Consider the following 11829-nt stretch of genomic DNA (forward strand, 5'->3'; position numbering starts at 1 on the left):
ATCCCACTGCCCTTAAATGTTTAAACATCAACTTCTGTAATATTAATATCTACTCAACCAAATATCTTGGAATTTTGCTTATACGTGAGAATCTGTTTCTCTTTTCCCCACTGCCAGAATAATTCTAGATAGGAAGATGTGGTTTATATATAACTCTAGTGCATATAAAAAGTTATAATTCAAGATGAACATGGTTTTATTATTTTTAGGTATACTAAAACAATAAAATAAAATCTTAATAATTTTTGTACTATTCTCAAAAATATTGTAATGAATATTTAGAACCATTATGCTACCCTAATATCAAAGGGATGTATTAGCAACTTTATGGAACCTAATACTCACAATAAGGTATAAGGAGCGTTTTTAAACAAGGGATTAAATGACACATACCGATTCTGATACACAAACAACCACGCAATGATTTGAATTTAAATATAAATATTTACTGAAGGAAACAGATTCAAAATTGTTCCTATCTATGATTAGTCTCTATTATTTATGTATTTCATATAACAGTTTTTTGTTCCTCATAGGCAAGATAACTAATCATTACAAAACAGTTTAAACACATATTCGTACATTCTGAAATGCTGTGAGATACGAACCGTTTTGTAAATTGAGTTGATAGTGTTTGGAGGGATTCTAGTATTTTCAAGAGAATCTTTCTATCTTATACTTTGGTATTAAACCTAGGTTTTCATAAATAATAGTCCATTACATATTTTCACAATCACAGTGTTCGGGTTTAGGCGAACTGAGAAACTGTGATGCAACATATTTCAAACTGATGCACTATTGAAACTATAATATGCTTTGCCACAATTTGTTATACTAACTTTCATTCTTCACATAATGTGGCTGTGGTGGGCAGAGTTGCTGCAATGCGAATTTTGAGTAAATTAGGTTTTTAACGTCTTGGTACCGACATGTTTTTGGATCTTTTCAAACAGACGTGGACTCATCAGGAGTCAAGTCTTGACAGTGTCAGATTTCAGAGGCTGCACTAAGCGGAAGGTGAAATGGAATATAGTATGTTATTTTTATTTCATGAGTAGAATGTGTTGTTATTGTCTATTTCTACCTTGATATAACGCAGTCATAATTTAATAAGAATACATGCTAATGAATGAATTTGAACTTATTAGGTTCAAGTTATTTTAACTCCTTCATTTTTATCATTTTTGTCGCTAAGCAATCTATTTCCATTATAAAATTGTAAAGTCAAATCCAAATAAATATAAATATTTGCACGCTCTATCTCATTTCTGATTTAACATTACTTTTTTAAAAATTACCGAATATTGTTAACGCATTTTCCTAAAGATTAGTTTCGCAAACCAGTAAAAAATAAGAAAAGGCGTAAGTAAGACGATGATGACATCAAGGAGAAGGTACTGGTAGAGTGGCAGACTGACAGAGGCCGGCCGCAAGTGAGGCGCTCCCTGGTGTCTGATGACGTACTCTGTCCAGTACACTGCTGTCTGCAGCGGCGTCATCGGCCGGTCCCGAAACTGCTGTGACAGCTTTCTCATGTTGTCTGTGTACCTGATCAAATTAAATATTTATTTAAAAATTTTATAAAGTTTTTTAATTTAAAATCTTTAAATTTTACAATGAATTTACAATATTTAAAATTTTGGAAATGGTTGGTTACATTTACAGCTGTTTGTGATTAGGAACTCAATAAATACTTCTCATAACTTAAATTATTGTTACGTTCTATTATAAAAATCCTTACTTGTTATAATTCAAGACAGTATGAATCGCAGATATTACAGCTTCTTCTGATATATTATCCAAACTGAGCATAACGCCAGCTCCACGTTCCACTATTGCTTTTATGTTAAAATACTGGTCAGCGAATATAGGAATCCCAATAAGAGGTTTACCAAAGTGAACTGCCTCTATAGTACTTGCTGATCCTCCATGAGTTATAAGTGCCTTAACATTCTCGTGTTCTGAAAATAAGTACCAGATAAATATAACACTTCCAACATAATATCACTTATGAATGTACATACCTATTGTTACATTTGGTTTCTTTGTTTCTAGGAAATGTGTTTAGTTAACACTTCCACTGCTTCCTCTATTTAAAAGCAAAATACGACACATGAACCAGACGTTAGGAATGTTTTCAGAGAATGTATGAAGTCCACAGTACGTTGAGTTCAGGGGTTGATGGTCAATTGGAAAGAGGACGTTGGATTTTTTCACCATCTAGTTACATAGGATTTCTAAGTATAACTTATGAAACCAAAACGTTAGTTGAAATGCCGATCTTTAAATATATTACTATAAATTTTATTTACACTAAGAAAATGTTCACAAATTATAGCAGTAATATTACGCTGGCCGGGAAGGTGACTCGGATACGGAAAGCAAGAGTTATTTATGTTTCAATAAATAATTAATTGGTAGGAAATCGCCAGTTAATCAGCAAAAGATATTTTATGTTTATGATAATGTTGAAGTATAATTAAATGTGCTATGAGTTCATTAGTATTTTTAAAAGAAAAGTATGGGCATTAACTGATTTATTGGTATATTATGATTTCAAGAACATGAAGAAATGGAAACATTTCGGTGGCCATTGTCAGAATCCAGTAAACCTTACTGTTTCCGTGTGATTATTATACCTAGCGCTTTATTTTCAGCACTATTTGACTAAGACAAGTAATACATATATTATATTTTATTAAGATATATTTTAATATATACTTATTTTATTAATATTCAGTATGTTCCAGTTTTATAAATAATGACGGGATCTTGAAAACTATAACAGACAAAACTACAATATAATAGACAATGTTATGCGTAATAACTAGACCAGCAAATTAATGTGGTCAAGTTAATTTTTGGTTGCACCGTTCACTCGCTGAGCTCAAAAAGCTTTTTTTTTTGGTTAAATGATCAAACAGTCATATTACCAACATTGAAATGTTTTTTTACATGAAAACTGCACGAAATCTTCTAGTGTTTAAATATGATAACAAACAAAGTTTCAAGACCAGCAAGCAGTTGTTATAGATTTCGAAACAATATTTTTTAATGCGATGACTCATTTTTTACTTAATAAAAAGAAATAAAATTTTCACTTATTTCGAAAATACCACATATGTTATATGTACTTTCATCGGGGTTTACATAAAATAATCCATAAACACTCATCTTTGTATGATTGTGTGAAGGGAACACTGACTGCAACTAGCTCGTAGCCCGAAACTTGTCTCAAAGTGAAAAATAAAAGGCATATAGGCTAATGGTGTGAGTATTAAAAATATTAAATTAATATTGTTGTGTTTGATGGCCGGTCTCATTGAAGAATTAAGTAGATTAACTGTGTAATTGAAAAAAGGTGCCTTAAGGGCAAATTATGTAAAAATTACTTGCATTATTATACTATTTAATTAGCATTATATAAATCTGAACCATTTCATAAGGCTAAAATAATATTGATATACAATTTTATAAATTTGAATCGACTTCAAGCACAGCATTCATTACCAATAATCTCCCGTTGAGGTAGCCATTTCCTTATCACTACGTTTGATGGAACTTCTGGAAGGTTAGATTCATACTTGAAGATGACTGTTTGGGGAAATGAAGAAAACGCCTTCAAGAAGATACGGATCACGTGATCAGGGATGGAGGATACTTGGACCAGCGATCCGAAACTCACCATAATTACACCTTGTGGTGACTGGTCTAGAATTTGCTGCAGGTCCTGCAATACAAATATACATTTTCAGAATATAAGAGTAGTAGCCTACTAAATAAAACTAGACGAAAAAGAGCTGGTTTAGAGTAGCATGTGAAATAAAAAACAAAAAATAATATATTAATAACTTAATGTAATCTATGACTTATTCCTAATTATTTAATTGTAATTTATTTCGTTATTGATTTGTGGCTTTTAATAATTAAATTCGTTATATTAAACTGGCAAGTTACACTTTTTAGTCATAAAGAAATTAAATAGTATATGCCCAGAAATCGTAAAAAATGTATACACAAGAATTTATTATATTAAATTTATTTTATTTCAAGAAATGAGTATCAGTATGCAGTGATTTTATGGCTTAATTTAAAACGATTAACATGATCACTGTAATACCTTTGGCAATTTCTTTGATGGTTTACTTGTGTGAATGCCTCCAATCTCAATAACGTTGGGGGGAAATGGACGACTTTGACCAAGAGAAATATGACTATTCACGAACAGAAGTGAAGTGTTTAGAATAAGTTTGTGAAGTTGTGGAGTTGAGGAGCCGTAGTGTTCAGTGATCAAGGTTTGCGATTTGGGAATTGCATAGTATTTGTGAACCAACTTGGCAAATATCTGAACAACAAAATTGTGTATTCTCTGATATAAACTCATATTTGGAGTGAGGTCCAAGAGATAATTTGGAATGTAAGAGGGGTTGTCTGGAAGGCCAGTCCGTTCAGAGAGCCACGGCAGAACACTACTAGTGACAAAGGAGATTAGAGGTGCGTTAAATTTATAAGCGAAGGGGGCAAAACAATCTGCAGAAAACGTTTCAGTCATGACTAAGTCAAAATGTTCAGTGGATTCGAAAACTTGCCTGACATTCTCGTCTGGCAGGACGTGTTTACAAACATTGAACTCGATGTCCATCATAAATATCGAAGTTTGGAAGGGATTTGACATAGTGCTCTTGATTAGACCAATGCTAAAATTGCTGACAGTGCGTGGCCACCTATGAGATACATCGATTTCTCGTAAGTTTGGTATTGGTGATTTGTGTGGAAAACAAGTAAAGACTGTGAGCTGGTGGCCTCTGGCGGCAAGTTCCTCAAACAGGGGCTCCATGACAACAGTGTGGCTCTTTGCACCACTCACTTGGAATACCAAAATGCGCGCGCTGTCAACATTCCACACAGCGAGGCATAATGCCATCAAGTACAGGCACCACATCTAAACAGAAAAAAAACAATATTATTAGTATATAGGCATATTATTTTAGGTTATTGTTATTTAATGTGACATACTTAATCTGAAAATTTGAATTTTGGATTGTGATCATAATATACTTACCAATAAATGTAAAATATAGGTTTATTTTGATAAAAACAAGCGGAAGTATTTTATTAAGTATCATTTTTGATAATAGGCTTTAAAAATTATTTTATATTAGAGCAGAACATAAAATCAACAGTGGAAATGTTCGTCTAGCTCTAGTAACAAATTGTGCTTTCAATCGGAATAACAGCCATTTTATTCACTTAGCTTTACAGAATTAATTTTCTCTCTTACAAGTATACCCTAGAAACTTTTTTACACGTAAACGTATCGTATACTAAATCAACCTAAAGTATGTAAAGTGTTTTTGTTGTTTTACTTCAAACTGTCATGTTTTTGTAACTTTAATTGCGTTTTATATAGTCTAATTCAGTCCATTTATGGCAAATATTTGTGTATTTTAGTTTTATAGTAACCCCTATTACAGTTGAAATAGTGATGTAATCATATGTCACTGGGTATGCATTCTATTCGCAAATTGCGTTTGGAGCTATTACGTTTGCCACTCTCGTCTTTGTGGACTTATTCATGCATGTTCAGGTTTTTATGTGAAATTCCTTTAAGAAAATTAGTAAATTCAACCAAGATCGTGAAGTAAGTCATTCATCTCGCGACCTCTAAAGATATTTTGACTAACTAAAATCCATGACCAAGAACAATCCGTGCTAACTACCATGCATTAGAATAACTACGATCGTTAAGTGGAGAAAAGCGCCCGTAATTTAAAAAATAATGATAAGAGAAAAGATTATTCCCAGAATTTGTCTCAAACTGATCTCTGGACTTCACGATGAAACTTCGGAATTAACAATTAAAATTAACATTATACTCTTTTAGTACGGCTCTTGCATCCCATCGTTTGCTAGTGAGCAAGTAGCATTTTATGAGCTCATTTCAGCTGATAGGTTCCCTAACTGGAATCCTCACTGTTGTTAATAATGGACTAAAATCTTTGAGAATACAAAGTACGCATCAACTTCTCTATAAAAAGACTCGATGTTTGATAAGCTTGATCACCGGAGAATGTTTGAACTTGATAAACACGCTCAGCATCATCGACTGTAATTATGTGATAGGCTATACATTTTTAAGGAACTTTATAACTCCCCTAATTGCGTATATACAAAAATTACATCTCAATCAAGTGTTATATCTTAGTTTGTCTTCCATAGTCATTTGGGTATATTTAATAAACAGGTATATTTTGCAGAATAATTCGCTTTCTTCGCCTTGTATTATTTCTTATGTAAAACAGACAAATTATCTAGAACAAATTTAGAACACTGACGAGTGTATCCTTCACGCTTTACTTGTTCAGAAAAAATCAAATTCTGGACGAAGAAAGTGTTAATGTTGAGGTTGTCAATAACAATACTCTCTTCTGTAAGTCTGCCAACTCTCAGGATTCTCAAGAAAATAAACCTCCTGCTCTCAAAAAGGCGTATTCACTATGAAAGATGATTCAATATACACTGTACCTGAAACGAAAACTCGAGTTTATTAATAAAACATATTTATCTGTATATTTATTTAACTGTATTTTAAAATGTATATTGATAGTGAAATTTCCCAAGTGAAGCGCTTGGCCTCATTCTGACATAACTATGAGCGAAATAAGGTATAAATAAAGTACTTTGCGCTCATCTGCTTTGTATACGAGTTAGCAGGGGAGATAAGGACGTCTTGGAGACGAGGGACAAGAGACGAGACGGCGGACTAAGTCTGTTGCCAAACCTATCTTCCTTATCCGAGATATTCATCTTGTGACCATCGTACTAATGATTTGGTACAGGCGCTTTTGTGATAGCAGTAGAGTTTTAAGGAAAAAAGAAAACACCGCCAGAAGCATACTTTGAAAATCTGTAAGCTTGTTTCACAACCTTGAATGTGAATACGCCTAGTGCATTTATTCAAATATGAGGACCAAAGATAAACCAACACAAGAAAAAATGGTAATATCTTACAGAAAGGTAGGTGTTATTACGTATTAGTATTGCGGCCGTTTTAACCAAATAAGTATCGCTTAAAATTATAAATATAATCAACCGCTATTGTAGAACTTACTCCATAGTTTTACAGTTGTTATAACAAAACATAGTTTGCTTTTGGGTATTAAACTCTATCGGTTCCAGAATATCAACGTTTCACTTTTATTATTAAGAACCGAATACAGGCACTGCTTGCATAACTGATTGCAGTTTGTTATTTCATATTCCAGCTCAAAGTAGAATCTTCCTGAGAAGGTCCAATGCAGTACGTTAAAAATAAAAGGACACGGCGTGTATCCGGTTATAAGCAACATGTAAAGCCTCTAACAGTCTAGTCTTCTCCAGATTGTTCCCGTTGTCATCACATCTATCATACTTAATAGTTGTCACATAAATCTTCAATAGATTGCGCACACTTTTAATTTATATATGCTTCTGTGTATCAATGGGGCAGAATACATCAATAACCCCGTGTACTCTCTAAACATGGAAGAAGTTACCGCTTTGATACGGTAGAGTAAAGGAAAGGTAGTCGCTTTTACTTGAGCTATCTTCAAATTCACAAGTTACCTCTACGAAATACGGTTTCGAAACATAATTTTGGAAAGATATGCACCATTACAAGAAAGGAAAGCTATAAAATGAATTCTCAGCATTTGAAATTAAGTTATTGCTTCTTTTATCAGAGAAATATGTCTATCTGTGTTTATCTTTTTCTTACTTTAGAAGTGAAAAGTTCTATAAACAAAAAATTAATCATGAAAATAAACTATTTTACATAAAAATACGTCACAAACAAAAATTCGTGGAGAATTTGGCATGATGAAAGACAAAAAACCAAGTTCAACACCAAGCTCGTTATCAACCTCACGTATATTGCTTGAGTAAATGGATCTGAGAAGTTACAATTAACTAGCAATGAAGTCGCAATATATGACCCCCATCTGTCTGTGTTTTTGGTTATATTCTGTGCAAAAATTGGGTTATAGGCATTGATTGAAAACCAATTCCCTTCCGTATTCTACTCATTATTTCATACCTATACGTTCGTGACTTTCAGCAGAAAACCCCGCTTTGGCCAAAATATAAATGTAATTTCCATAATTGGAAATACAATGTAAGTTTGTTGCCTCTAGTATGGTTTGAAGCAGGATAGTAGTATGCCTTAAACAATCCATGTTGTCCGTTATTATGTTTTGGAATATGGCATCTAAAACATGCCCATCCCATCATATCAGATGTGAAAATGGCGTAAAGTAGATGACTAGCCTTACCTGATATCTGAGAAGTTCAATGAGCTTGTTTATAAGTAATGAAAATTGTCATTGATAAATTGCCATAACCAGACCTAATTCTGTTTTACAGTTATAATTCCTGTTAGGTGTATAATTTGTGTCTCGCCTAGGCCCATTAGAGGGGATGTTGCAAAATTAGGGACAAGCTGAATTCGGGGATAATCGGATTTCGGGGATAAACGGAATTCGGGGATAAGTGGAATTCGGGTACAGGTTTAGTCCTTCCTTAGATTAGGGATTCTGGAAGTTTAAAGTAGACCTATTTTATTGATTTTTCCGGGTTTAACCAAAGTTTGAAATCTAAGGGCGTTTTGTGGCTAAACCGTTAGAGATACGAGAAAAAGTGGCTGGACCTTTCTTGTCAGAAATTTAATTTTATGTTTTGATTTAACCTCGTATTTCAGCTACGACTTCTAATTTACTCGTTACAGAGCTTGGAAAAAAGACTGAACTGGTCAGATCTAGAGAATTTGTTAGAGTAATTACCAATGAAAACGGACCAGCTTTCATACATTTTCTGGAACTTGTCATGGATAATGAGATTTCTTCCAGGCATTGCCGTAGTTAGTAATAGACCTTCGGAGAATACCGATTTACGACCATAATCTTGTTATACTCTCCAATGTCGTAGTATACGTTCGTAGCCTTAAAGTTGTTGGCATTTAATTAATTAGAGTATTTAGTTAATTCGTTCAGAATGTACAGCATCCTTTTTGTAGAGTATGCAATTTGCTACAAAAAAGTATTTGAATATAAATTTAGCTTATTTACCAATATAGAATATCAAAGTTTTGCGTTGCTTAAAACTAGATATCTAGGTATTCTCTCTCTCTCTCTCTCTCTCTCTCTCTCTCTTCTCTCTCCTCTCTCTCTCTCTCTCTCTCTCACCACACACACACACACACACACATAGTTGTTTTAAATCCCTGAGATTAGTGCTTATTTCGTGAAAGGTACACTCAATTTAAATATAGATTAATACACATTGAAGCGCTTTTTAAGTTTTCGATATTTAATTTGCGGAAAAACAATTTTGAACCTTGCATGCATTAAGTCATAAAATCATTATAGAATGGGTTTAATTTTAAAGATATGTTCGATACGAATCAAGAATATTTTCCGTTTTCCTTCTAAAGTGTATACTTGTTTTGAACGATCGGAAAATATATTGCAAGGAACTGACAAAAACGATGGATGCTCGTTCCCAATACAAAAATCCTAAAAAATACTTGTTTAAGTCAACAGCCTCAAGTACCCATCAACGAATTATACTACTGGAAATCCATAACCTGCATGCCGCGTTTCCTACTCTCATACAGCTGTGCGATGCGGGTGTATCCACGGACTCGCAGACGTTCAATGTGTGTGGCGATTAATGGGACTAAGGGCATCCGCCTTTTCATGTAGAAACACGAATCATCGTTTAACGCCGGATTTTGCATTGTTGGCTACTCTTCGTGTTCTTTACGTCAAGACGTCTGCTCTGAGCAACTCAAGAAGTTTTCTTGCATTAAAAGCGCCAGTTTGGAACACAATTCTATAGGGTTTTCTCTCGGGTTGCTGGTAAGTAATCTTAAAAACAAAGATAAAAGTAAAGATAAACAGACTTTTTCAGACAAAGTTAACAACATTTTACAGTTAAAGTGAAGAGTTTGCACTTACACTCTACTTTTATTCATCAAAGGCTTATAGATTTTTGAGGGCTTCCATTACCAAACACTGCCACAATAAGGAAATGGATCTCATAATTAAATTGTAGCCCAGGGTTTTTGGAAGAAACATTTATACATTTTAATCGTCATGTAAAAGAACAAAATTACTTAAGAAATGTAAGTTTAGTATTCTATATAATGCGTATTAGGAAAAAGAGAGTATATGACGAGCAGTTGGGGAAAAACGTATGATATGTAAATCTTGGAGGATTTAAAGTATATATTGAAAAGAAAAACAGCAAAAACTGTAGTTTTTCAAATTTTTTCAATGAGAGGCCATTTTTGATGTGTTACAGAAAATGTTTTAAAAATTTAAACTTCATCAATTTTACTGTTGCAACTAATTAGTGACTATCCTGAAACTGAGTGCAGTGGACATGAATGTTCAAAGTGTGACCTTTCACGAAATAAGCACTAATCTCAGGGTTTTTAAACATTTAGGTAGTTAATTCCCTGAAGCGCCATTTTTTAAAACTTCATACCGTTAATTGTGATATTTGTGCTATTTTGGATCCCCCTACATGTTAAAATTTGCACGAAATGCTCTAACAGACATGAAAATTATGGAGTCTGAGTCAGGCAGGATTTGTTTTAAATATATAAAACTTAACAACTCCTACAGAAAAACTCGGTTTAAAAATGAATAACAAACTATCAGACAAACATGGTAGTTGTTTCAAGTAATGGCTATTTCACTGGAAGCAACAAGTTATTTTTTTATTAAACCAGTGTCTTAACTATTGTTTGTAATAATGTCTTACTTCATTGCAAAACAGTAAACGTTTTACATAAAAAGAATTCAACTTAGAGATAAGGCAAAAATCTTCCAAAATAGTTTCATACATTTGCCAGCATAAATGTTTTAACGTTAAAAATGATTACCAAAATTGTACGAATAAGTAAATTGCAAACACACTAATATTTCATACCGTTATCAACCTTTTAGGAATATTAAACAAGTTGTATTGTTTTATGTTTCAAAAATTTAATATAACTTAATCAGTATAAGTAAGTTAAGAATTAATATTAGTTAATGGAAAAATGAAATACCCTGATTTACTAAGATTTTTACAAAACGTACAATAACGCTTAAGCTAAATATTATAAGGAAAATGTAAGTAATTGGTCAAGAACAAAACTACTCACTCGTATTGTAGTGTGTCTTTATTATGGATCTGAATGACTTTTCAAATAGATCGTGTGTTCTTGTTGAAAACAATCACACTTGGGGTTATCACTAGGTCATCATAATCACACACACAATAAGCACGAACTGCATTAAAACATAGCTCCAGAAAGCCAAATTGGAATGGTTCTTAAATTGAATTGGCTAATTAGTTTACTCTAAGTTGTTGGTACTTATTAGACAGCGTATAGGTTATCATCATTACACGAGAATAAGCGCGAACGAAATGCGATAAATTTGAATCCTAGCTCGACAAAGCCAATTTGAATTAAATTTTAGTTTTTAATTTGCTAATTACATTATTATATATTGTTGATATTAATAAGACATTGTATGATAATTGTTCCCGATGTTCAAAACTTGTTTTGCTTCTTTTATGTAAATAAGAACAATCATAATACGTTTTAGATAACGCTACTTTACAAATGTTTTAATAATCCAATAAAACAAAATTATATATTTGGAGAACACTTACTTTTAATTTAATTAAACTTATATATTGTTAAGCCTACCAGAGTTACCAAAACTTTCCTAAAGGGTACACCAACCAGTGCTTGACATCCACCCAGTCTTTGACAGTTAGAATTTTAATGTCTGCCAC

General features: G+C 32.9%; 1 protein-coding gene across 1 annotated transcript; it reads right to left on the bottom strand.

Moving 5' to 3' along the window:
* Positions 1 to 263: 263 nt before the first annotated feature.
* Positions 264 to 11611, bottom strand: LOC124355885 (UDP-glucosyltransferase 2-like). Its single transcript, XM_046807038.1, has 5 exons — positions 11189 to 11611; positions 4121 to 4942; positions 3511 to 3730; positions 1742 to 1961; positions 264 to 1548 (listed from the first exon to the last, which is right to left on the bottom strand). The coding sequence occupies exons 2-5, from the start codon at positions 4940 to 4942 to the stop codon at positions 1308 to 1310; spliced, it is 1503 nt and encodes a 500-aa protein (XP_046662994.1). The 5' UTR covers positions 11189 to 11611; the 3' UTR covers positions 264 to 1307.
* Between the last annotated feature and the right edge of the window lie 218 nt (positions 11612 to 11829).

Source organism: Homalodisca vitripennis, chromosome 2 (genome assembly GCF_021130785.1).
Source record: "Homalodisca vitripennis isolate AUS2020 chromosome 2, UT_GWSS_2.1, whole genome shotgun sequence".
Classification (NCBI taxonomy): domain Eukaryota; kingdom Metazoa; phylum Arthropoda; class Insecta; order Hemiptera; family Cicadellidae; genus Homalodisca; species Homalodisca vitripennis.

Excerpts from the sequence above, each read along its gene's own strand:
- LOC124355885 (XM_046807038.1), bottom strand. The coding sequence starts at position 4,942 with ATGTGGTGCCTGTACTTGATGGCATTATGCCTCGCTGTGTGGAATGTT. Across the intron at positions 1,962-3,510 it reads ACCTCAACGGGAGATTATTG|AACACGAGAATGTTAAGGCA; the intron begins GTAATGAATGCT and ends ACTTATTTTCAG. Across the intron at positions 1,549-1,741 it reads ACTGTCTTGAATTATAACAA|GTACACAGACAACATGAGAA; the intron begins GTAAGGATTTTT and ends TAATTTGATCAG.